Genomic DNA, 27911 nt, shown 5'->3' with positions numbered 1-27911 from the left:
TTGGGTAGCAAGGCTTTTAGCCAGACTACATCGCTCAGCGGGCAGTGTTCATTTGTATACCTCACACCTTGTTGCTTTGCACTATGGGTAGAAGAGGTTCAAGCACCCCAGGAACCAGAGACACTAGGGGATCTTGTTCAGGTTCTGAGGGCCCCCTGTCGGCAGCATCCTCCCCCCCTAAAGATGGGCCAGGGACGGCTAGCCAGGGAGAGCCATCGGGGTCAGGGGCTACACCTGCTTCTGGCACTTCAGCCCCTGTATATATTACACAAGAGGTTTTTTCCTCAACCATTAATGGTCTAGAGGAAAGATTAATGGCCGTGATTACGTCTTCACTCAGTGGAAGAAAACGCACTAGGCCTTCCTCTGTTCCCCAAGACCCTCAGACAGAGGAGCTCTGGGATAAAGGAGATGAGTCCCTTTCAGAGGATCGGGATGGGATGGATGATTCCTCTTCGGGGGAATCAGGTGGAGAGGGACCCTCTGCGACTTCCCAAGAGGAGAAAGTCTTAGTGCAGATCCTCACTGGATTGGTCCGATCCACATTTAAGTTGCCCATACCTGAAACTGCTAAAGAATCCTCTTCTGCTTTGGGGTCACTGAAACCTTTCCAAGCAGCACATGCTTTTCCTGTTCATACTTTACTTGAAAAGCTTATTTATTCTGAGTGGGAAGACCTCTGCATGAGGGGGCGCCCCCGCTCACTCGAGTGGGGGGAAGACTGCGACAGTTCTCAGAGCTCTGGCACGAGGACTTCCAGGACAGATGGGTAGTCTCCACGGTAACCTTAGGGTACAAGCTGGAGTTTCAGGAATTCCCTTCTCCTCGGTTCCTCAGATCAAATGTTCCCAGAGACCCAGAGAAGAAGCAGTCGCTCCTTCTAGCGTTAGAGCGACTTTTGTCGCAGGAGGTCATTATGATAGTTCCCGCAAAGGACCAGGGATTGGGCTTCTATTCCAACCTTTTTACGGTCCAAAAGCCAAATGGGGATGTCAGGCCCATTTTGGACTTAAGGGATCTGAACCGATTCCTAAGGATTCAATCCTTCCGCATGGAATCAATTCGAACAGTAGTTCCCACCCTGCAGGGAGGAGAATTTCTGGCATCAATAGACATCAGAGATGCATATCTGCATGTGCCCATTTTTCCTGCTCATCAGAAGTTTCTGCGCTTCGAGGTAGGAGGGCGCCGTTTCCAGTTTGTGGCTCTGCCTTTTGGGATAGCCACTGCACCTCGAGTGTTCACAAAGATCTTGGCTCCTCCTCTGGCCAGATTAAGGGCTCAGGGTATAGCTGTCATAGCATACCTAGACGACCTGCTCTTGATAGACCGGTCGGTAGCCTCTTTGAATGGAAACTTGAGGACCACGGTCAGGTATCTAGAACACCTAGGTTGGATCCTCAACTTAGAAAAGTCTTTCCTAAAACCAGTAAGAAGACTGGAGTATTTAGGTCTGATTATAGTTACAAGCCAGGAGAAAATATTTCTACCTCAGGCAAAGATCACTGCTGTGAGAGAGCTGATTCTGACAGTAAGGACCAAGAAGGGTCCCTCAGTCCACCTTTGTATGAGGCTAATAGGGAAGATGGTGTCTTCATTCGAAACAGTTCCCTATGCTCAGTTTCACTCAAGAATGCTGCAACACAGTATTCTGTCGACCTGGAACAAGAAGGTTCAGGCATTAGACTTTCCGATGCACCTGTCGCATGCGGTGCGTCAGAGCCCTAATTGGTGGCTCATACCCGAAAACCTGCAGAAGGGGAAATCCTTTCTACCGGTTACCTGGACGGTGGTAACAACAGATGCCAGTCTGTCAGGTTGGGGAGCAGTTCTGGAACAGGCTGCAGTCCAAGGGGTATGGTCCAAGACAGAGAGGACCTTACCCATCAACATTCTGGAGATCCGGGCAATACATCTAGCTCTAAAGGCCTGGACTATCAGGCTACAGGGTTGTCCGGTCAGGATCCAGTCCGACAATGCCACAGCAGTGGCTTATGTCAATCAGGGAGGCACCCGGAGCCGAGCTGCTCAAAAAGAGGTGAACCAGATCTTAGTCTGGGCAGAGATGCATGTGCCATGCATATCGGCAGTTTTCATCCCGGGAATAGAGAATTGGCAGGCGGACTATCTAAGTCGCCAGCAGTTACTTCCAGGGGAATGGTCTCTGCATCCCGACGTCTTTTGGGCCATATGCCAAAGATGGGGGGTTCCAGATGTAGATCTCTTTGCATCCCGATTCAACAAAAAGATAGACAGATTTGTGGCAAGGACAAAAGATCCTCTTGCATGCGGGACGGATGCGTTGGTGATTCCGTGGCATCGGTTCTCACTGATTTACGCATTCCCGCCTATTCTGCTACTACCACGACTCCTTCGCAGGATCAGGCAGGAAAGGAAGTCGGTACTTCTGGTGGCCCCCGCTTGGCCCAGAAGGACTTGGTATGCAGAAATAGTAAGGATGACGGTAGGTTCCCCGTGGACACTACCGGAACGCCCAGACCTGTTATCTCAAGGTCCAGTGTTCCATCCTGCCTTACAAACGCTAAATTTGACGGTTTGGCTATTGAGACCCACGTTCTGAAGAGTCGTGGGCTCTCAGGTCCTGTCATATCTACCTTGATTAATGCAAGGAAGCCAGCTTCCAGGATGATTTATCATAGAGTCTGGAAAGCTTATATAACCTGGTGTGAATCCAGAGGTTGGCATCCCAGGAAATATGTCATAGGTAGAATCCTTGATTTTCTACAGATGGGATTAGAGATGAAGCTGGCCTTGAGTACCATCAAGGGCCAGGTCTCTGCTTTATCAGTATTATTTCAGCGGCCACTTGCTTCGCATTCTTTGGTCCGAAACTTTATGCAGGGGGTGATGCGTCTTAATCCTCCGGTTAAAGCGCCCCTAAACCCCTGGGACTTGAATTTGGTCCTGGCTGTGTTACAGAAACGGCCTTTTGAACCAATATGTCAGATTCCTTTGGTCTTGTTGACAAGGAAATTAATTTTTCTGGTGGCCATCTCTTCTGCTAGAAGAGTATCAGAATTAGCAGCTCTTTCCTGTAAGGAGCCTTATTTGATTATACACAAGGATAGAGTGGTACTACGCCCTCATTTTAGTTTTTTCCAGATCCCTGTTCTCCGGAAGAGAGATCTCTACATTCGTTGGATGTAGTAAGAGCAGTTAAGGCCTATCTAGGGGCAACTACTCAGATCCGCAAGACGGATGTTTTGTTTGTGCTGCCAGAGGGTCCCAATAGAGGACAGGCAGCGTCAAAAGCTACCATTTCTAAATGGATTCGACAATTGATCATTCAAGCTTACGGTCTGAAGCAGAAGATTCCTCCGTTTCAGATCAGGGCACATTCCACAAGGGCTATTGGTGCTTCTTGGGCAGTGCATCACCGGGCCTCTATGGCTCAAATCTGCAAGGCCGCAACCTGGTCTTCAGTCCATACATTCACCAGATTCTATCAGGTGGATGTGAGAAGGCATGAGGATATCGCCTTTGGGCGTAGTGTGCTGCAGGCAGCGGTACAGGGTCCTCAGGTCTGATTGCACCCTACTTGGTCGTGGTTCCCCCCCCTCAGGTAGCATTGCTCTGGGACATCCCATCAGTAATTACTGTGGCTCTGTGTCCCGTGATGTTCGAGAAAGAAAATAGGATTTTTTATAACAGCTTACCTGTAAAATCCTTTTCTTTCGAAGGACATCACGGGACACAGAGGTCCCACCCCTCTTCTAATACACTATATTGCTTGGCTACAAAACTGAGGTATCCCTGCAAGGGGGAGGGATTATATAGGGGGTTGAACTTCCTGATAGGGTGTGCCAGTGTCCAATCACCAGTGATACCTATATAACCCATCAGTAATTACTGTGGCTCTGTGTCCCGTGATGTCCTTCGAAAGAAAAGGATTTTACAGGTAAGCTGTTTTAAAAAATCCTATTTTTTTATTTACACTGTCCCTTTCATTTTTTTAATCACTTTTATTCCTATTAAAAGCAATGTAAACATCCCTTGTAATAGAAATAAGCGATGACAGGTCCTCTTTATGATAAATATCAATAAGACCCCAAATCTCTCCTCTACTTTTAAAAACATTCGATCAGGGAAAAAAAAAATATCTGATGCTTTAAAAAAAAAAAAATTGTTTACTTCTGCCCTAGACAGGAAGTGATGCCATGACGTCGTTTCAGTGTTCTGTCAAAATAGCCAATTCATCAAGATCTCCAATTACTTCACTTCCGGTTATTGTAAACCATCAGTAATTGGAGATTTCAATGACTTGCTGTTTTGACACAACACCGGCAATTGCGCACACTGCGGTACAAGAAGACTTTGCTGTTTTGACACAACAGCGGGTAACGAGGAAAAAGTTGTCGCCGCCACGGAGGCGGCCATTTTGTTGGTTAGTATCAGAGCGGACTAACAATATCCACTCATAATACCGTGTACCGGAGTGTATACATTTGCCGGTGTTGTGTCAAAACAGCAAGTCGTCGAAATCTCCAATTACCGACGGTTTACAGTAACCGAAAGTGACGTAATTGGAAATCTTGATGAATTGGCTATTTTTGACGGAACACCGGTCCTCCTAGATCATAGAGGTAGGGAGAGACGATCTGGTCTCTATTCACCTCTATGACCGTCAAATCTTTTCCCAGACTAGCTGAAAAAATCTGGTGCAACTCTGAATAGAAACCAATCAGTTTCTGGGTTTGTTTTTTTGTCAAAGCTTAATTGGACAAGCTGAAGTTAGAAGTGGATTGGTCCTATGCAGAGCTGCACCAGATTTTGCACTTGCCTGTTTTAGTAAATCAACCCCACTGACTTTACTAAACCCTGCCTCTATGAGCTGCTAATGCTGAAACAGGAAAGAAATGGGGATGGTCTAGCTAGGACTGAATGAACTAGCACTATGCAGGAGGGGAGGACAGAGGGAGAAACCACAATCACATAGTAAACAAGTTGTAGTGTTCCAAAACGTCCACTAGATGCATAACTACCTAATAATAACCTGATGCAGTTCAATACAACATATAAAAATAGATATAAATAGCGGAGAACAAATTTTATGGGTTCCCCAGGTTAAGATTAAGCTGACCTGGCCTAAAATGTTTCTCAGGTAAGGCACTGAAGTACCTGTGTCTCTCTTCAATTGATCCATCTCTTCCTGTAGCCCCTAGGAAGCTAGGAGCAGACTGTGCTAAGCTCCACCTCCTAGTAAGCTCCACCTCATCCTGATAAGCCACACCCCCACCTGTATAAGTAGACCATACACACTGCATTGTGACACTAGATAGTTGAATGATGGGGCAGGACTTAGTGTTCATAGGGGGCAGGGCCTTATTCTGACTCAAGGCCTTATGTACAACCTGGACCTAGGATCCAGTAGAGGGCCATGGAGGCACAAGGGCCAGTGAACATCACCGCAGTGTCGTCTTCTATGCTGCCCGGTGCAGGAGTCATTTGGTAGGGATGGTCTTTGGTCTGTAAGGTCTGAGATTTGGAGGTTCCTGCTGTGTGATTGGCTCGGGTTGGTCTCTAGCGGTTCTCTTGCATCTCATAATGTGTCTTCTCTGGAACTCCACAGCCATCAGGAAACTAACAAAGAAGATGGAAAACGTTGAAGGAAAGTTGGAGAAGCGTGACATCCTCCAGGACTACTCCAACTACGCCTCTCAGACTTACGCACCCCTCTCCCGGACCGGGTACAGCCTGGATCGCCTCTCTGCACAATACGCAGTGAAAAGCCCTTTCCTAGACTCCTACCAAGGTGAGACCTCTTCTGTCACAGATACCTACAGAGAATAGACGGAGACTGACCGAACGTGCACAACCCGGCCACCACATGATCTACTAAGCTAACCTTAGTTATATTGGGGGAACTTAGACATTTCTACATATAGAGGAGTGTTGCAGCATTGCAACTTACTTACATACCTACCAACTTCCCCCTCGGCCGTGACAATAGTGAGCAACTTTTTCCTTAAAGCGGACCTTCACTTATTTTTTCATCTTTCCATATATTAAATTATCTTTTTAACTTTGGATAGTAAAACATTTTTTTTTCTGCTAGTAAATCCCTTATACAGCCCACTTCCTGTTTCTTGTCTGGTCATTAGCCTAGGCTTATGACATCATGCACAGATCTCTCGTGCGAGCTTGCCAGGAAGGGAGGGGGGATGAGTCATAAGAGGGCCAATGAGAGCTGCAGAGCTGGAGGTGTGTGTCTGTGTAAATCCAGAAAGTCAGCAGCTTCAGCTGCCCACAGTTAAAATAGTTGCAGCCAGAGTCAGTGGAGATAAGTGTCTTTCCTCTATATTGGCTGTGAAGACCATTCTTTGTTATCAGCCAAATAAGGATGGGTTGTCCAGAGCGACTTTATAAATAAACTCTTCGAATCGATAATTCCCATGAAAAATAACATTTAATACTTTTTTAGAACTTGTGATAAATCTGATTGTTGGTGTGTTGTGTCTCGTTATTCCTCCTAGGATTGCTGGACCTGGAGGCCAACCTTCCAGATTTTGTCACCCAACCTCGCGTCCGCTCCCCCAAACCCAGGACCACCACCAGGGACGGCTTCTTGAAACGTGAAGCTCTGCTGGACCGCGAGCTGAAGCAAGTCCATGAGGTAAGGGAGTGAGATTCCATCAGGAACGTTCTCTGTGTTGTCACTATAGTGCCAGGTGAACCGGAGATGTTCGAGGAGAAGTCTTCTGCTGGCTGCCGTAACGTGGCCAATGCAATGTCATGGGATCCGCTGTGCAGAGTGACGGCAGGTGCCCGATCCCTGCATTTCACATCCTGGCAATCTGTTACAGGTAATATTGGGTGGAGTGACGTCCGGTCCAGGGCCTGATCTAGTCTATCTGATCTGGGGGGCAGTAAAGAAAAAAATCGGGGGGGGGGGGCACAATGACAGCACACTGTGTCTGAGTTACTGACTGTCACAACCTGGGAAGCTCTGGTATGAATTAGGCTGCCATTAGATACATCAGGAGTACTCATCAGAGTGCCCATTGGTTCCTCACCAAAGTCCCCCTTACATCAGGGTTACCATCACAGTCTCCATCTACATTTGGGTCCCCATCAGAGTGTACCTTTTAATCAGGTGTCCCCCTTACATCAGGTGTCCCCACTTTACATCAGGGTTGCTCTTTGAGAACCCTCTTACATCAGCTCTCCCCATCAAAATCTTCTCCCACATTAGGGTCCCCATCAAAGTTCCTCCTTTACATCAGGGTCCCCATCAGAGTGCCCCTTTACATACAGTTACCCACCTTAAATCAGGGTCCCCTTCGAGTCCCCGTCTACATTAAGGTCCCCATCTGTCCCCCCTTATATATTAGGTGTTTCCATCAGTGTCTTGTCTACATCAGGTTCCCCATCAATCATCCCTTACATCAAGGTCCCCATCAGAATGCCCTTTAAATCAGGTGTCCCCATCAAAGTCTCCTCCTACATTAGGGTCTCCATCAAATTTCCTCTTTTTAGGGTCCCCATCAGAGTGCCCCTTTACATATGGTTCCCACCAAAGTCCCCCTTGCATCAGGGTCCCCACCAGAGTCTCTGTCTACATTGGGATCCCCATCAGTCTTCCCATACATCAGGTTCCCCATCAATCATCCCTTACATCAAGGTCCCCATCAGAATGCCCTTTAAATCAGGTGTCCCCATCAAAGTCTCCTCCTACATTAGGGTCTCCATCAAATTTCCTCTTTTTAGGGTCCCCATCAGAGTGCCCCTTTACATATGGTTCCCACCAAAGTCCCCCTTGCATCAGGGTCCCCACCAGAGTCTCTGTCTACATTGGGATCCCCATCAGTCTTCCCATACATCAGGGTCCCCATCAGAGTGCCCACTTGCATCAGGTGTCCCCATCAGAGCCCCCCTTATATTAGGTGTCCCCATCAGAGCCCCCCTTATATTAGGTGTCCCATCAGAGCCCCCCTTATATTAGGTGTCCCCATCAGAGCCCCCCTTATATTAGGTGTCCCCATTAGAGCCCCCCTTATATTAGGTGTCCCCATCAGAGTGTCCCCTTACATCAGGTGTCCCAATCAGAGTCTCTGTCAACATTTGGGTCCCTATAAGTCCCCCATTACATCAGGTGTCCCCTTCAAAGTCCCTTTGTATATCAACTGTCCTCATCACAGTGCCCCCTTACATGGATTGTCCCGATCAGAGTGCTCCTTGACATCCCCCATAAGACTGGCTCATAGACCACACCTCCCAACTTTCTGAGATGGGAATGAGGGACACCTATAGGCAAAAGTATGTAGGCATAGGACACACCCCCTGCCACACCCCCTTAAAGGAGAATTATACAAAAAAAGGATTAGTTAAACCCACAAGTGTTTTTTTTGCCACTAATATGCCATTATATTGGCTTTTGAAAATTTACAAATGCAGCAATTTAGAAATTGGATGAAAGGTTTATCACTTCTGAAAGCTAAAAAGTGCATTTTATATACAACTACACTATATTACCAAAAGTATTGGGACGCCTGCATTTACACACACACATGAACTTTAATGGTACTCTAGTCTTAGTCCGTAGGGTTCAATATTGAGTTGGCTCCGCCCTTTGCAGCTATAATAGCTTCAACTCTTCTGGGAAGGCCGTCCACAAGGTTTAGGAGTGTGTCTATGGGAATGTTTGACCATTCTTCCAGAAGAGCATTTGTGAGGTCAGGCACTGATGTTGGACGAGAAGGCCTGGCTCGCAGTCTCTGCTCTAATTCATCCCAAAGGTGTTCTATGAGGTTGAGGTCAGGACTCTGCGCAGGCCAGTCAAGTTCCTCCACCCCAAACTCGCTCATCCATGTCTTTATGGATCTTGCTTTGTGCACTGGTTCGTAGTCATGTTGGAACAGGAAGGGGCCGTCCCCAAACTGTTCTCACAAAGTTGGGAGCATGAAATTGTCCAAAATGTCTTGGTATGGTGACATCTTAAGAATTCCCTTCACTGGAACTAAGGGGCCAAGTCCAACCCCTGAAAAACACCCCCACACCATAACCCCCCCCCCCCCCCCCCCCCCCTCCACCAAATCATCAGTGCATAAAGCCAGGTCCATAAAGACATGGACAGTTTGGGGTGGAAGAACTTGATTGGCCTGCACAGAGTCCTGACCTCAACCCCATAGCACACCTTTGAGATGAATTAGAGCGGAGACTGCGAGCCAGGCCTTCTCGACCAACATCAGTGCCTGACCTCACAAATGCTCTTCTGGAAGAATGGTCAAACATTCCCATAGACACACTCCTAAACCTTGTGGGCAGCCTTCCCAGAAGAGCTAAAGCTGTTATAGCTGCAAAGGGTGGGCCAACTCAATATTGAACCCTACGGACTAAGACTGGATGTCATTAAAATTCATGTGTATGTAAAGGCAGGCGTCCCAATACTTTTGGCAGTATAGTGTATGTAGATCAGACCAAAATGAGGGACAGATGTCCCCTCCATGTGATGACCCCTCCGTGTAATGAACTCTGTGCGATGACCCCTCCATGTAATGACCTCTCCGTGTGATGACCTCTCTATGTGATGATCCCTCCATGTAATGACCCCTCCATGTAATGTAATGACCTTTCTGTGTGATGACCCCTCCGTGTGATGACCCCTCCATGTAATGACTCTCCATATAATGTAATGACCTCTCTGTGTGATGACCCCTCCATGTAATGACCACTCCATGTAATGTGATGACCCCTCCATGTGATGACCCCTCCATGTGATGACCCCTTCATGTGATGACCCCTTCATGTGATGACCCCTCCATGTGATGACATCTCCATGTAGTGTGATGACCTCTCCATGTAATTGCCTCTCCATGTGATGACCCCTCCATGTGATGACCCCTCCGTGTAATGTAATGACCTTTCTGTGTGATGACCACTCCATGTGATGATCCCTCCATGTGATGACCCCTCCATGTAATGTAATGAAATCTCCATGCGATGGCCCCTCCATTTGATGACCCCTCCATGTAATGTAATTACCCCTCCATGTGATGACCTCTCCGTGTAATGTGATGACCCTCCATGTAATGACCACTCCATGTAATATGATGACCCCTCCATGTGATGACATCTCCATGTAGTGTGATGACCTCTCCATGTGATGACCTTTCCATGTAATGTAATGACCTCTCCATGTAATGATCCCTCCATTTGATGACCTCTTCATGTATTGTAATGACCTCTCCATGCGATGACCCCTTCATGTAATGACCCCTCCATGTAATGTAATGACCTTTCCATGTGATGACCCCTCCATGTAATTGCCTCTCCATGTGATGACCCCTCCATGTAATGTAATGTCCTTTCTGTGTGAAGACCCCTCCATGTGATGACCCCTCCATGTGATGACCCCTCCATGTAATGTAATGACCTCTCCGTGTGATGACCGCTCCATGAGATGACCTCCATGTAGTGTGATGACCCCTCCATGTGATGACCTTTCCATGTAGTGTGATGACCCCTCCATGTGATGACCTTTCCATGTAGTGTGATGACCCCTCCATGTGATGACCTTTCCATGTTATGACCCCTCCATGTGATGACCCCTCCATGTAATGTAATGACCTTTCTGTGTGATGACCCCTCCATGTGATGACCCCTCCATGTAATGTAATGACCTCTTCGTGTGATGGCCCCTCCATGTGATGACCCCTCCATGTAATGTAATGACCTCTCCATGTGATGACCTCTCCATGTGATGACCTCTCCATGTAATGTAATTACCCCTGCATGTAATGACCTCTCCATGTGATGACCTCTCCATGTAATGTAATGACCCCTCCATGTGATGACCCCTCCATGTGATGACCTCTCCATGTAATGTGATGACCCCTCCATGTGATGACCTTTCCATGTAATGTAATGACCTTTCCATGTGATGACCCCTCATGTATTGTAATGATCTCTCTGTGCGATGGCTCCTCCATGTGATGACCCCTCCATGTAATGTAATGACCCCTCCATGTGATGACCCCTCCATGTAATGTAATGACCCCTCCATGTGATGACCCCTCCATGTAATGTAATGACCTTTCTGTGTGATGACCCCTCCATGTAATGTAATGACCTCTCCGTGTGATGACCGCTCCATGTGATGACCTCCATGTAGTGTGATGACCCTTTCATGTGATGACCTTTCCATGTAGTGTGATGACCCCTCCATGTGATGACCTTTCCATGTAATGTAATGACCATTCCATGTTATGACCCCTCCATGTTGATGACCTCTCCATGTAATGTAATGACCTCTCCGTGAGACTACCCCTCCATGTGATGACCCCTCCATGTAATGTAATGACCATTCTGTGTGATGACCCCTCCATGTAATGACCTCTCCGTGTGATGGCCCCTCCATGTGATGACCCCTCCATGTGATGACCCCTGCATGTGATGACCTCTCCATGTAATTTAATGACCCCTCCATGTGATGACCCCTCCATGTGATGACCGCTCCATGTGATGACCCCTGCATGTAATGACCTCTCCATGTGATGACCTCTCCATGTAATGTAATGACCCCTCCATGTGATGACCGCTCCATGTAATGTAAAGACCTCTCCATGTAGTGTGATGACCCCTCCATGTGATGACCTTTCATGTAATGTAATGACCTCTCCGTGTGATGACCCCTTCATGTGATGACCCCTCCATGTAATTGCCCCTGCATGCGATGACCTCTCCATGTAATGACCTTTCGGTGTCCCCCAGGCTTTGCTGAAAAAGAAGAATCGCTCTCCGCAGCCTGAGAAGCCTCTCCGCTTCTTACAGAAGATCGAGAAGCCGGCTCCCCGACCCGCACCCCAGAGTCCCAGAGCCGCCGGAGGTGAGCCTCTTCTAACGCCGGCCCTCCACAAATCCATTATTTATTCACCTTTTCATTGTGTTGTTCTTCTCTTTCCAGGGTGAGGAGGAAAAGGAGCTGGCTGTCATCTTTCTGCAGAAATTGATCCGGGGTCGGGCGGTACAGAACATGGTATGGCGTCATTGCCTCGCTAAGCCTCCTATAGGCCTACGCAGCTTTCTCACCATTTCTTTGTCGCAGAGTGCATGCGTTTAGGCTCCGTTCACACCATGCAGGTGTGACAGAGCGCAAAGTTTTCCACGTGTCATGTGTAAGGAAACCCATTCATTGTAATGGGCTGCCCCCAGAAATGCGGAAAAGAAGTCCCTGACTTTATCTTTTTTTAAACATGCCTCACAGAATCATGCGTTTTGGTGCACGTTAGCAGATCTGCGCGGGTGCCGTTAACAGTTGATGCCACCAACACACGCCTGTTACAACGGCAACATGATTTTTGCCCCCATTCCCAACAGGCACAAGGTGTGAACCCAACCTTAAAGTAGATTTTGTTTTCCTGTAAATGATGTGTTTATGGCTCACGTTGCACAAAATAAAATAAATGGCAATATTTTTTTTACCTTCATTGTATACATGAAGGTAAAAAGCCTTCTGTGTACAGCACCTCCCTCCAGCCCCCCCGAATACTTACCTGAGCCTCACCGTGATCCAGCGATGTGCACGAAAGTCTGAGCTCTCTGGGGACTCTCCCTCCTCATTGCCATTTGCTCCCGCTGCTGCCAATCACAGCCAGTGAGCCAATGAGAAGAGAGAAGGGGGGGGAGGGTCAATGAATGGACATGCAGAGCAGCGGCTGGGAAGCAAGCTATTTGCTGTGGGGGCACTTGACAGGTGGCTGGAGCCAAGAGCACTGGCGGGGGACCCGAGAAGAGGAGGATCGGGGCTGCTTTGTGCAAAACCGTTACACAGAGCAGGTTAAGTATAACATGTTTGTTTAATAAAAAAAAAAACTTGACTTTAATATCCCTTTAAGATATGGGCACATTATTTATACACATATATAAAATATCTTGATTTTTATTTTTGCCAAAAGAAATAAGGACTTACATATGTTCCCCTCATTCACATTAGAGACCCCTTTACAATTTTATAACTGCATATCAAACATCATAGGTTGTCTTAGGTGATGATTGATATATATATATATATATATATATATATATATATATATATATATATATATATATATATGATCCCCTGCTGATTTTGTAGGTTTGCCCACTGACACAGAAATGATCAGTTTATAATTTTATTGGTCGGTTTATTTTTCCAGTGAGAGACAAAATAACAACCAAAATATCCAGAAAAAACGCATTTCAAAAAGTTATAAATTGATTTGCATTTTAATGAGTGAAATATGTATTTGATCCCTATCAATCAGCAAGATTTCTGGCTCCCAGGTTTATTCTATACAGGTAACAAGCTGAGATTAGGAGCACTCTCTTAAAGGGAGTGCTCCTAATCTCAGCTTGTTACCTGTATAGAAGGCACCTGTCCACAGAAGCAACCAATCAATCAGATTCCAATGTCTCCATGATGGCCAAGACCAAGAGCTGTCCAAGGATGTCGGTGACAAGATTGTAGATCTACACAAGGCTGGAATGGGCTACAAGACCATCACCAAGCAGCTTGGTGAGAGGGTGACAACAGTTGGTGTGATTATTCACAAATGGAAGAAACACAAAATAACGGTCAATCTCCCTCGGTCTGGGGCTCCATGGAAGATCTCACCTCATGGAGTTTCAATGATGATGAGAACGGTGAGGAATCAGCCCAGAACTACACCGGAGAATCTTGTCAATGATCTCAGCTGGGACCATAGTCACCAAGAAAACAATCAGTAACACACTACACCGTGAAGGACTGAAATCCTGAAGTGCCCGTAAGGTCCCCTGCTCAGGAAAGCTCATGTACAGGACCGTCTAATGAACATCTGAATGATTCAGAGGAGAACTGGGTGAAAATGTTGTGGTCAGAGGAGACCAAAATCGAGCTCTTTGGCATCAACTCAACTCGCATGTTTTGGAGGAGGAGGAGGAATGCTGCCTATGACCCCAAGAACACCATCCCCACCGTCATACATGGAGGGGGAAACATTATGCTTTGGGGTTGTTTTTTCTGCTAAGGGGACAGGAAAACTTCACCGCAACAAAAGGACAATGGATGGGGCCATGTACCATCAAATCTTGGGTGAGAACCTCCTTCCTCAGCCAGAGCATTGAAAATGGGTCGTAGATGGGTCTTCCAGTATGATAATGACCCAAAACACACGGCCAAGGCAACAAAGGAGTGGCTCAAGATGAAGCACATTAAGGTCCTGGAGTGGCCTAGCCAGTCTCCAGACCTTAATCCCATAGAAAATATGTGGAGGGAGCTGAAGGTTTGAGTCACCAAACGTCAGCCTGGAAACCTTAATGACTTGGAGAGGATCTACAAAGAGGACAAAATCTCTCCTGAGATGTGTGCAAACCTGGTGGGCAACTACAAGAAACATCTGACCTCTGTGATCGCCAACAAGGGTTTTTGCTACCAAGTACTAAGTCGTGTTTTGCAAAGGGGTCAAATATTTATTCACCCATTAAAATGCAAATCAATTTATAACTTTTTTGAAATGCGTTTTTCTGGATATTTTTGTTGTTATTCTGTCTCTCACTGGTAAAATAAACCGACCATTAAAATTATAAATTGATTATCTCTTTGTCGGTGGGCCAACGTACAAAATTAGCCGGGGATCACATACTTTTTTTTGCTCACTGTATGTATGTATGTATGTATATATATGTGTGTGTGTGTGTGTGTGTGTGTGTGTGTGTATAACCAGTGTAAGTATACATATTCCATACCTGTGAAATCACTTTGGAAGTAGAGAATCCCGGTAGTTGGTGCAATTACAGTGATCGTCCAATGTTACAGGTTCTGTACCTTGCGGCTTCCCTCTACACTGACCACAAGGGGTCGCTCACTCGGTACTGCCGCCATTCACAGAACATCTTACCTGAGGGACCGCTGTGGTAGCTGACATTTACTGTAGTAGACGGCACTAGTATAGGGATCGCCGCGATCGTCCGGGTCCTGAGCAGGAAATGCCGGCCTGGGTGTGAAATAGAATAGAAAAGAATAGAATAAAATAGCATAGGAAATAAAGGAATAGAAAAGAATAGAAAAAAAACAAAAAAACTATAGAATAGAATAAAATAGAAAATTTGAATTTCAAATAGAATACATTTGAATAGAATCTAAAGGAATAGAAAAAATAGAACTGAATAGAAAATAAAATAGCATACAAAATAAAGGAATAGAATAGAAAATAACAATGGAATAAAATCAAATAACCATCTTTCCAACTTCGAATTTCAAATAGAATAAATTTGAATAGAATATAAAGGAATAGAAAAATAAAACAGAATAGAAAATAAAATAGCATAAAAAATAAAGGAATAGAATAGAATAGAAAAAAATCAAATAACCGTCTTTCCAAATTCGAATTTCAAATAGAATAAATTTGAATTTGAAAATAATAGAGTAGAAGAAAATAAAAAATATTAGAATAGAATAAAATAGAAAGTACGGTATATAACCGTCTTCCAAAATTCGAATTTCAATAGAATGAATTAGAATAGGCTAGAATAGAAAAGACAATAGAATAAAATGGAAAGAATATAACCATCTTCCGAAATTCGACTTCAAATAGAATACATTGAATAAAATAGAATAAAAAAAGGAATAGACTATAAAATAATAAATAGAGCAAAATAAAGAATAGAACCGTCTTAAGAATAGAATAGAATAGAAAAAATAGAATAGAATAAGATAGAAATAATATAACCATCTTCCGAAATTCAAATAGAATAAATTTGAATAAATAGAAAATAGAAAAAAACTATAGAATAGAAAATAAAAGAATAGAGTAGAATAGAATTAAATAGAAATAATATAACAGACTTCTGAATTCGAATTTGAATAGAATATATTGGAATTGATTAAAATTTGAATAGATTAGAATAGAAAAGAACAAAGTAGAAAAAAAAAACAATAGAATAAAATAGATATAACTCTGTACCGAAATTCGAATAGAATAAATTCGAATGTTGATCCAAATTTTCCAGATTTGGACTAAATTCGGAAAATTAGAATCAAATTTGAAAACAAAACAAATTTATTACCATTTTTTAAATAGGGAAACAAAACAAATCGTTTGGTTCTGCACATGTCCGTTCCTTCATCTCTCACCAACAACACTCCATTTCTTTCTAGATGTTTGAGGGAAGGAGAAGCGCGTGAGCTGATCCGGGAACTGCGCACCACGCACGCTCTGCAGGAGGAGGGCCAACTGCTGAAGAAGGAGGACAGACAGGAGATCCTGGCCCTGCAGCGTCAGCGGGAACTCGATGAGCACAAAGTAAGCGTCCCTCTGAATTTTGGTCACCTTTTATTTTTTATTAAAGGAGAACGGTAGACAAGTCCCCCCCCCCCAAAAAAAATCCCCCAGATCCATCTCAATTGAAGCAGAACTCAAAAATAAGATAAAAGTAAAACCGCCCAATAAAAAGATGAAGTAACAAAACCAGCTTTTGGTGCAAAATTTACTTTCAGTCCAAGAAGGTACTTTTTTTTTCTTTTTCTCTCCTTATTTTGATGGCCAACATCATTCCAACTACTTCCCGTGAGCCCAGTTCTTCTAGGACCCACCCCTGGCCTAATGCCTCTGCTCTCTCATCCTATCAGAATGCTTTTGGTCAGCACATGGCCTAAATGGCTCATTGTACTGCCATAGAGTCGGGGGATCTTGTGAGAGCCCGCCACCTGTGGGCCTGCAGCCTTCTGGGATGCTTGATGTGTATCCCAAAAGGCTGCAGGGCCCCTCATATCCAAATATCTCTTTATAACAGATAATATTCATAAAAAACGCAAAAAAAAAAACACATAGAAAGAGAGAGGGTTTACGCGTCTCACACTAATGGTGTGAAACGCGTTAACCATATTGCCCTCTTCCCTGCGGGCGATTTTTTGGCTGTTTTTTTTTTTATATTCTCTGTTATGAATAAAGAGATATTTGGAAGATCCCAGATGTGCAGCCCTCCGGATTTCTTTGTGCCAAGAACCAGGAAGACTTGGCCAATTCCATTGAAGAAAACAAAGATGGCGGCTTGGGATGGGCAGTGGTAGAGTGGAGAACAAAAGGACAGTGCAGGATATCCTGAGCTTTTGAGTGGGTTCATCCTCAATTGGACATGTGCGATTCGTTCATTCGAATTGAAATTCGGACAAATTTCTCATTATTACAATAGTAAGGAATTTCAACGAATCCGAAATAACAAAACAAAAATTTCAGATGGAATTCGAATAGTTTTCAAAATGGAATTTGAATTTCCAAAGAGAATGAAATAGAACAGAAAAGAAGAGATTAAGAAAGGAATAGAATAAAAAAATAGAATATAACCATCTTCTGAAATTCGAATTTCAAATAGAATACATTTTGAATAGAATAGAATATAAAAGAATAGAATAAAAAAAATAGAATAGATAGAAAAACAAGCATAGAATAGAAAGAATATAACCTCCTTCCGAAATTCAAATTTTAAATAGAATAGAAAGAAAAAATAGAAAATAACCATTTCCCAAAATTTTAATAGAATAAATTCAAATATGAATAAATTAGAATAGAATAGAAAAAACAATAGAATAGAAAGAATATAACCATTTCCCAAAATTTGAATAGAATAAATTCAAATACGAATAAAATAAAAAAAAAACAACAGACTAAAAAGAATATAACCATTTTCCAAAATTTGAATAAATTAGAATAGGATAGAAAATAAAAGAATAGAATAGAAAAAAAGAAAAAACAATAGAAAAAAGAGAATGTAACCATCTTCCGAAATTCAAATTTCGAATAAAATAAATTTGAATAGAAAAGAATAAAATAGAAAAAAAAATAATAAAATAGAATAGAATTAAAAAACAATAGAATAGAAAGAATATAACCATTTCCAAAATTTGAATAGAATAAATTAAAATACGAATAAAATAGAAAAAAAAACAACAGAATAAAAAGAATATAACCATTTTCCAAAATCTGAATAAATTAGGATAGGATAGAAAAAAAAGAAAAAACAATAGAATAAAGAGAATGTAACCATCTTCCAAAATTCAAATTTCGAATAAAATAAATTTGAATAGAAAAGAATAAAATAGAAAAAAAAAGAATAGAATTAAAAAAACAATAGAATAGAAAGAATATAACCATTTCCTAAAATTTGAATAGAATAAAATTTAATAGAAAAGACTAGATTAGAATTTTAAAGAATAGAATAGAAAAAACAATAGAATATAAAGAATATAACCATCTTCCAAAATTGAAATTTTGAATGGAATAAATTAGAAATAGAATAGAAAATAGAATAAACACTAGAAAGGAATATAACAATTTTCCGAAATTCTAATTTCAAATAGAATACATTTGAATTTGTATTGAATAGAAAAGAATAGCATATAATAGAAAAGAAAAGAATAGAATAGAAAAAAAACAATAGAATAGAATGGAATAGGAGGAATATAACCATTTTTCAAAATTCGAATTTTGAATAGAATAAATTTGAATTTGATTAGGATTCGAATGGAATTGGATTTGATTCAAATTTTTCCGAATTCGTATGAATTCAGAAAATTTGAATAGTTTTGAATTAGAATAAACTAAACGAATTTGGAAATCGGATAAGCAAATTAAACCAATTTATGTAAATAGCGAATCGAAACTAAACAAATGTTTTTGTTCTGCACATGTCTATCCTAAATAAACAATCATGAAAGGTAATGAGGTCATGAGGCTTAGTTTTCATGGACAAGGGGGAAGGTTCCCCTTTAAAATCTCATCATGAACGATCGTTCAGTATTGATTGATTGGTGTGTCCTCTCCACAGCCGCAGTGCAGGAAGAGCACATGTCCCGGATGGAGGGGGAGGTCCTCTCAGAGATGTTCGACTTCCTCTCCAAGGAACTCGTCCGCCTGCAAGAAGAACGCCGGATCCACGCCTTCGCCATGCTGGCCGAACGCCACCGACGCATCCGAGAGGCGGAAGAAAGCGGGAGGAGACAGGTGGAGGAGCGGCGGAGGCGGGAGGAGGACGAGATCTTCCGACAGGTACACGCAGAGGCGTAGGGGGGCGGGGTCAAGTTTTATCAAAAATTGGATACAAAGTATAAAAAACAGAAGATTGGAGCGCGCCGGTTCTGATCCTTCCAGAAGAAAATACCGTGGGCGGAGCCGGGCTTTACTAGACGCAGCTGAGGGAACTGAAGGCAAAGTGTTCAGTTTTTAAATGTTTTAAGGGTTGCGATTAAAGTCTCTTCCACATACCCCCCCGGTGCATTCTCCCCTTCCCCCGCATGCACCCCCAGACATGTTTCCTGGGGCTTCACGCTCCCATCTGTAGACTTAGAACCGGCATTGTGGGATGCCGCTGGGAAGGAGACCAGCAACAGTCCATTCGCTGATCTTCCCTGCCTAGTAAGAACCCGGAAGCATCCTGCATTACATCCCTTCCGGGTTCAGCTGTCACTTCCCTCAGCCACTGCAGCCGGAACTAATGTATAAATAATTGATTCGTTTCCGGTCTCTCCCCTTCCTCCATTGTAAAAGGAAGAGGAGAGCTCACAAATGTAACCACTTAAGGACCGAGCCTCTTTCTGAGATTTGGTGTTTACAAGTTAAAAACATTTTTTTTGCTAGAAAATTACTTAGAACCCCCAAACATTATGTATATTTTTTTCTAACAACCTAGAGAATAAAATGGCGGCCGTTGCAATACTTTCTGTCACACCGTATTTGCGTTGCGGTCTTACAAGCGCATTTTTTTTTTGGAAAAAACACCCTTTTTTGAATTAAAAAAATAAGACAACAGTAAAGTTAGCCCATTTTTTTTTTTTTTATATTGTGAAAGATAATGTTACGCCGAGTAAATTGATACCCAACATGTCGCGCTTCAAAATTGCGCCCGCTCGTGGAATGGCGGAAAACTTTTACCCTTAAAAATATCCATAGGCGACGTTTCACTCTAAATTCTACAGGTTGCATGTTTTGAGTGACAGAGGAGGTCTAGGGCTAGAATTATTGCTCTCGCTCTACCGCTCGCGGCGACACCTCACATGTGTGGTTTCAACACCGTTTTCATATGCGGGCGCTACTCGCGTATGCGTTCGCTTCTGCATGCGAGCTTGTCGGGACTGGCACGTTTAAAAAAATTTTTTTTCTTTCTCATTTATTTATTTTTTATTTTTACAGTTCTTTTAAAAAAAAAAAAATTGTCACTTTTATTCCTATTACAAGGAAAACATCCCTTGTAATAGAAAAAAAGCATGACAGGACCTCTTAAATATGAGATCTGGGGGGTCAAAAAGACCTCAGATCTCATATTTACACTAAAATGTAATAAAAAAAAAAATAAAAAAAGTTGTTATTTAAAAAAAAAAAAAAAAAATGGCCCTTTAAGAGCTGTGTGCGGAAGTGATGTTTTGACGTTGCTTCTGCCCTGCAATGATATGGAGACGGGTGGGGGCCATCTTCCCCCTCACTCGTCTCCATGACAGGGAAAGGATCCGATCGCCTCCGCCGCTGCCGACGGCTCCGCTAAGCGGCGGGGGGCCCCGGAGGGGGGCCCGCCGCCGATAAAAGTGATCTTGCGGCGAATCCGCCGCAAAGACCACTTTTATCTTAAAGCGGACCCCCCTGCTGAAAAAGAGGATACCAGGGTTATGGCAGCTGACTGCTGCCATAACAACGACATTCCTCTTTAAAGTACCGACGTGTAACGACAGTGGGTGGTTCGGAAGTGGTTAAGCACGGCACTGTTTATGTCATGTGACCACTGTGATTGGTCACCGCAAAGATCACATGGTACAGAGCCGCTCACGTGGGCTCTGTACACTGTGCCTGGGAACAGTTCAGGAATCAGCAGCAGAAATGGCCAGACCTGCATGGCTACACTCAGGTAACTGAGATCAGACTGTGTATGCTTTAAGTGAGATTTATTTACAGTGAAACAAAATCCATCCAAACACCGGCACACAGCAAACATAAAAATGTAAGTGATCCGAAAAACCCAAACGACAGAATACCTAACTAATCAACCCAAACAGAAAGCCTAAGACCCCTTTCATTCGCAGCCGAGATTTTGGCGCGACTTTGCCGCGATTTCAGGGAATGCCTGTGTAAACTTGAAGTCTACGGATCAACTCAAAGTCGGACCAAAGTAATACAGGGACTACTTTGAAGTCGGTGCAACTTTTAAGTCGCTCAGATATGAATGGTTATCATTGGAAATCATGGGGTACAACTTGTCATGTGACTTTGCAGTCCCAAGTCGCAGGACAAGTCGCACAAGTGTGAAAGGGACCTAACTAACAACTACCTTTTTATGCAAGCTATAAAAAATAAAAAAAATGGGGAACACAGAAAAGCAGGGGGAAACTGGAGGGCGCAGGAGGAACCAAAACTATGGTCAGCAACAAGGGAGAGCAGGTACAAGGCAGCAGGATACAGGGCAGGTGCAAAATCAGGATCAAAGGCAATCAAAATCTAGCAGCAGCAAAACACTGGAGCAAGAGGCAGGGCTGGGACAAGGGGTGGGCAAGAGGGGCAGTTGCCCCACATCCCAGCCCTGCCTCTTGCTCCAGTGTTTTGCTGCTGCTAGATTTTGATTGCCTTTGATCCTGATTTTGCTCCTGCCCTGTATCCTGCTGCCTTGTACCTGCTCTCCCTTGTTCTTACCCCAGTTTTTGTTTCATGTGCATTGTGCTAGAATGGGGGATTTGGGGGGGGGGGTTTATGCTCAAAGGAGAGATTTGAGGGCTAGAGGAATCGTGCTAGGAGGTGGGAGTTGGGGGGGGGGGGGGGGATTTGAGCTGGGAGGGGTGATTTGTACTGAAAGAGGGGGATTATTTTAGGGGAGAAATTTGGCTTGCAAAGGGAATTTATGCTTAGGGGGTAAGTGTGAAGATTAGTGATCACATTTTTTTTTTGGAAGGAGGGAGAGGATTTTTGCTGACACATAATGCTCATAATTTGGGGGGGGGGGGGGCTGGGGTTGATTGCACTTGGCTACTTCACCTTGGGCGCTAGATGACCTTGTCCGGCACTGGCAAGAGGCACAACCTAAATACCCTCCCATCAGCCAGCATCAGGTGGAAACTGAGTGCTGGGAGACTCCGGAACCACAACCTTCCACTTTGGGAAGCACAGTGCCACCAGCAGGTGATCCAGGTCCTGACACAGACTTTTTAGGGGCGCACCTACCACCTAACGGGTATAAGAGTGAAGCATTTTCATAGCATTACCTTGCAGCACATTATACTCCTTGTACCTTGCAGTGTTTAAGGAGCCTGTCCCAGTCCTGGAGATTTTCACTCTTCCCCTCCACCTGGGCCCGTGGACTGTATGCTCCTGCGTCTAGCACCTGTATACTCAACCAATGCTCTGCCAGAAAACTCCAGTCCAACCTCAGTCCTCAGAGACGTAACTTATCAGATAACCGCCTTTTATCAGGGACAGACAGACGAGGTGGACTTCCTGCATTGTAGACAGAACAAACCTCGATAAGCAGGTTAGGACAAGCCTGATCCATGTGGAATTTTCTCACTGTTTCCACTAGAGAAACCCAGTAATGTGCCAGTGCAGCTAAAAGTCCCTTAAACCCCACCCAAGAACTCAGAGGCCCCTTATACTACACTATATTGGCAGATGTTGGGTAGCCCTGATCATCACACCACCTATGAGCTTGTTGGAAACTCCATTCCACGGCCATGGCCATTAATAGGGAGTGGGCCCTCTTTTGCAGCTATAACATGGTGCCCCATGGCAGATGACATTTTTTTTTTGCTGCAGTTTGGCACCAGGTCATGGCCCTTAGGATCGCTCCAACCAAGGGAGTGGCTGGAACAGAAAGGATAAGGTGCAAGGACTGTTCACAGGGCTGCAGACAAGAGAGGTCAGGTCAGAAAGAGGTCTCGACCAGCAGCAAGAGATTAGTCAAGTCAAGGCTGTTGTCTTTGTGGTCCGCAAGTGAGAGAGCAGTCAGGGTCATGCAGGGGTTGAGGCAGGTCAGAGAGTAGTCAGGGTCAGGCAGGGGTCGAGGCAGGAGAGAGAGTAGTCGGGTCCGGCAGTGGTTGAGGCAGGTGAGAGTGTAGTCAGGGTCAGGCGGGGTCGAGGCAGGTGAGAGAGTAGTCGGGGTCAGGCAGGGGTCAATGCAGGTGAGAAAGTAGTTGGGTCAGGCAGGGGTCGAGGCAGGTGAGAGAGTAGTCAGGGTCAGGCAGGGGTCAAGGCAGGTGAGAAAGTAGTCAGGGTCAGGCAGGGGTCAAGGCAGGTGAGAAAGTAGTTGGGTCAGGCAGGGGTTGAGGCAGGTGAGAAAGTAGTCGGGTCAGGCAGGGGTCGAGGCAGGGCGAGAGAGTATTCAGGGGTTGAGGCAGGTGAGAGTAGTCAGGGTCAGGCAGGGGTCGAGGCAGGTGAGTAGTCAGGGTCAGGCAGGTGAGAAAGTAGTCGGGTTGAGGCAGGGCGAGAGAGTATTCAGGGGTCAAGGCAGGTGAGAGAGTAGTCAGGGTCAGGCAGGGTCGAGGCAGGTGAGAAAGTAGTTGGGTCAGGCAGGGGTCAAGGCAGGTGAAAAAGTAGTCGGGTCAGGCAGGGGTCGAGGCAGGTGAGAAAGTAGTTGAGTCAGGCAGGGGTCAAGGCAGGGCGAGAGAGTAGTCCGGGTCAGGCAGGGGTCGAGGCAGGTGAGAGTAGTCAGGCCAATCCAGGCCGGCAACTGGCAGGTAACTATTTTAGTGCCTCAGCCATCAGGTAGACTCGGCATGAACCACTTCAAAGGCTGATGCTTTAAATACCCTTCTGGTCACGTCCAGCATCATTTCTGGAAACTTTGGAAGTCTTGGAGGTAGTGGAGGTCCTAGGAATCCTAGAAGACCTGGCAAGGGTCCTGTAAGTACTGTTACTGAAGACTTTTCAGAAGATTTTGGAGTGTCTGTGGGAATTTGTGCCATTTGTGAGGTCAAGTACTGATGTTGGATGAGAAGACCTGGCTCACACATCAGACCTCACGTTGGGCACCAACAAAAAAAAAAAAAAATATATATATATATGGTTTGCAATTGGCATTCCAATTCACCCCAAAGGTGTTCAGAAGGGTGAAGTCAGGGCTCTGTCCTGGACACTCCAGTTCCTTCACCCCAAACTGGTCACACCATGTCTTAATGGAGATGGCTTTGTACACAGAGCACAGTCATGGTGGAACAGAAAAGGGTCTTCACCAAACTGTCACCACAAGGTTGGAAGAACATAGTTGTCTACAATGTCTTTGTATGTTATAGTATTACCAGGACCCTTCACTTGAGACACCTGAACTCCATCTTTTGGATTGGGGGGGGGGTTCTTCATGCTGACCACAAATGTTTGACCATATCTCTATTAGGCAGACTTCGAGGGGGAGCACCAAGCCTGAGCACTTACAAACTGGGATAACGTGCTCCTTATTTTGTTTCCTTCTTCTGGCCACATCTGGACCTCTGTATATAGATTCCGCAGGGGAGGAGCTGTAAAGGAAAGGGAGGTGCTGGGGATGCCGAGAGGAGTCAAGAGTCTCTTTAAATTCAGAAAACACCAGACCATCTCTTCTTACCCTTGTTTGGGGATCTGCAATAAAAAAACAGCATGCTGATTTCCCACGGAAGTGTAGCTAATAAAGTGGGCGTCACTTCACAGGGAATAGTGTGGGCAAGCTGAGCTGTAAGAATCCCCCGCAGCATTGGTAGTCAGGCTGTAAGAATCCCCCCGCAGCATTGGTAGTCAGGCTGTAAGAATCCCCCCACAGCATTGGTAGTCAGGCTGTAAGAATCCCCCCGCAGCATTGGTAGTCAGGCTGTAAGAATCCCCCCGCAGCATTGGTAGTCAGGCTGTAAGAATCCCCCCGCAGCATTGGTAGTCAGGCTGTTAGAATCCCCCCGCAGCATTGGTAGTCAGGCTGTAAGAATCCCCCCGCAGCATTGGTAGTCAGGCTGTAAGAATCCCCCCGCAGCATTGGTAGTCAGGCTGTAAGAATCCCCCCGCAGCATTGGTAGTCAGGCTGTAAGAATCCCCCCGCAGCATTGGTAGTCAGGCTGTAAGAATCCCCCCGCAGCATTGGTAGTCAGGCTGTAAGAATCCCCCCGCAGCATTGGTAGTCAGGCTGTAAGAATCCCCCCGCAGCATTGGTAGTCAGGCTGTAAGAATCCCCCCGCAGCATTGGTAGTCAGGCTGTAAGAATCCCCCCGCAGCATTGGTAGTCAGGCTGTAAGAATCCCCCCGCAGCATTGGTGGTCAGGCTGTAAGAATCCCCCCGCAGCATTGGTAGTCAGGCTGTAAGAATCCCCCCGCAGCATTGGTGGTCAGGCTGTAAGAATCCCCCCGCAGCATTGGTGATAAGGCTGTAAGAATCGCCCCGCAGCATTGGTGATAAGGCTGTAAGAATCCCCCCGCAGCATTGGTGGTCAGGCTGTAAGAATCGCCCCGCAGCATTGGTGGTCAGGCTGTAAGAATCCCCCCGCAGCATTGGTGATAAGGCTGTAAGAATCCCCCCGCAGCATTGGTAGTCAGGCTGTAAGAATCCCCCCGCAGCATTGGTAGTCAGGCTGTAAGAATCCCCCCGCAGCATTGGTAGTCAGGCTGTAAGAATCCCCCCGCAGCATTGGTAGTCAGGCTGTTAGAATCCCCCCGCAGCATTGGTAGTCAGGCTGTAAGAATCTCCCCGCAGCATTGGTAGTCAGGCTGTAAGAATCCCCCCGCAGCATTGGTAGTCAGGCTGTAAGAATCCCCCCGCAGCATTGGTAGTCAGGCTGTAAGAATCCCCCCGCAGCATTGGTAGTCAGGCTGTAAGAATCCCCCCGCAGCATTGGTAGTCAGGCTGTAAGAATCCCCCCGCAGCATTGGTAGTCAGGCTGTAAGAATCCCCCCGCAGCATTGGTAGTCAGGCTGTAAGAATCCCCCCGCAGCATTGGTAGTCAGGCTGTAAGAATCCCCCCGCAGCATTGGTAGTCAGGCTGTAAGAATCCCCCCGCAGCATTGGTGGTCAGGCTGTAAGAATCCCCCCGCAGCATTGGTGATAAGGCTGTAAGAATCGCCCCGCAGCATTGGTGATAAGGCTGTAAGAATCCCCCCGCAGCATTGGTGGTCAGGCTGTAAGAATCGCCCCGCAGCATTGGTGGTCAGGCTGTAAGAATCCCCCCGCAGCATTGGTGATAAGGCTGTAAGAATCCCCCCGCAGCATTGGTAGTCAGGCTGTAAGAATCCCCCCGCAGCATTGGTGGTCAGGCTGTAAGAATCCCCCCGCAGCATTGGTGATAAGGCTGTAAGAATCCCCCTGCAGCATTGGTAGTCAGGCTGTAGGAATCCCCCCGCAGCATTGGTAGTCAGGCTGTAAGAATCCCCCCGCAGCATTGGTAGTCAGGCTGTAAGAATCCCCCCCGCAGCATTGGTGGTCAGGCTGTAAGAATCCCCCCGCAGCATTGGTGATAAGGCTGTAAGAATCCCCCTGCAGCATTGGTGGTCAGGCTGTAAGAATCGCCCCGCAGCATTGGTAGTCAGGCTGTAAGAATCCCCCCGCAGCATTGGTGGTCAGGCTGTAAGAATCGCCCCGCAGCATTGGTAGTCAGGCTGTAGGAATCCCCCCGCAGCATTGGTAGTCAGGCTGTAAGAATCCCCCCGCAGCATTGGTGGTCAGGCTGTAAGAATCGCCCCGCAGCATTGGTAGTCAGGCTGTAAGAATCCCCCCGCAGCATTGGTGGTCAGGCTGTAAGAATCACCCCGCAGCATTGGTGGTCAGGCTGTAAGAATCGCCCCGCAGCATTGGTAGTCAGGCTGTAAGGATCACCCCGCAGCATTGGTAGTCGGGCTGTAAGAATCACCCCGCAGCATTGGTGATAAGGCTGTAAGAATCGCCCCGCAGCATTGGTAGTCAGGCTGTAAGGATCACCCCGCAGCATTGGTAGTCGGGCTGTAAGAATCACCCCGCAGCATTGGTGGTCAGTGGCAGGCTGGAATTATAACCCCCCCTCCCCCACCCTGAGTGGAAGCTGTGAGTAAGGCATGGAACTGTGGAATGGGACACCATGCTGCTGCCCTCCCCCAATAAATGCTGCCCTGTCCCCTTCACCAGGAAATGCTTAGGAGAAGCTGTGTGGTCACATGGCCGTGTCTTTAAGGCACAGTGTACAGGAATTATGTTGTGTTTGTAATATCCTGATAGATTTGGAGTCCCTGGCGTCACCTGATCTGTTACGGGAGGTCACCTGATCGGGGGGGTCACCTGATCTGTACGGGACGTCACCTGATCTGTACGGGGGGTCACCTGATCTGTACGGGACGTCACCTGATCTGTACGGGGGGTCACCTGATCTGTACGGGGGGTCACCTGATCTGTACGGGGGGTCACCTGATCTGTACGGGGGGGTCACCTGATCTGTACGGGACGGTCACCTGATCTGTACGTCACCTGATCTGTACGGGGGGTCACCTGATCTGTACGTGACGTCACCTGATCTGTACGTCACCTGATCTGTACGGGGGGTCACCTGATCTGTACGTGACGTCACCTGATCTGTACGTCACCTGATCTGTACGGGGGGTCACCTGATCTGTACGGGACGTCACCTGATCTGTACGGGGGGTCACCTGATCTGTACGTGACGTCACCTGATCTGTACGGGGCGCCATTGCTGTTTAATAACGGATCTGGTTGTTGAGTTGAACGGTCTGGGATTCCCATAATGCATTGCTGTGGTTGTGTGCCGGCAGGTTGTGAACATTCACCAGAGTACGGTGGACTCGTACCTGGAGGACGTCATCCTCAGCGCCACTCGGGACACGGCGGAGGAGCAGGCCCGGGAGGAGATCCAACGCAGAGCCCAGGAGATCAACGAGATCGCTTACCAGATGGAGAGCAGGTGAGAGCCGTACCCATCCCCCCGGGGGGAGGACACAACTTACCTCCACCCTTCCCCCTCAGTCTCCTCT

General features: G+C 45.9%; 1 protein-coding gene across 1 annotated transcript in view; it reads left to right on the top strand.

Moving 5' to 3' along the window:
- The window catches only part of CFAP91 (cilia and flagella associated protein 91), a 57579-nt gene that overhangs the window by 27581 nt on the left and 2087 nt on the right, over nt 1-27911 (top strand). Inside the window, 8 exon segments of the mRNA XM_073617515.1 lie at nt 5591-5773; nt 6495-6634; nt 11731-11819; nt 11821-11845; nt 11924-12000; nt 16145-16281; nt 18802-19022; nt 27693-27841. Coding sequence (XP_073473616.1) covers nt 5591-5773; nt 6495-6634; nt 11731-11819; nt 11821-11845; nt 11924-12000; nt 16145-16281; nt 18802-19022; nt 27693-27841 — 1021 coding nt within the window.

Source organism: Aquarana catesbeiana, linkage group LG02, assembly GCF_042186555.1.
Source record: "Aquarana catesbeiana isolate 2022-GZ linkage group LG02, ASM4218655v1, whole genome shotgun sequence".
NCBI classification, from domain to species: domain Eukaryota; kingdom Metazoa; phylum Chordata; class Amphibia; order Anura; family Ranidae; genus Aquarana; species Aquarana catesbeiana.
The sequence above is the reverse complement of the archived record's forward strand: the minus strand, read 5'-3'. Positions and strand labels throughout refer to the sequence as shown.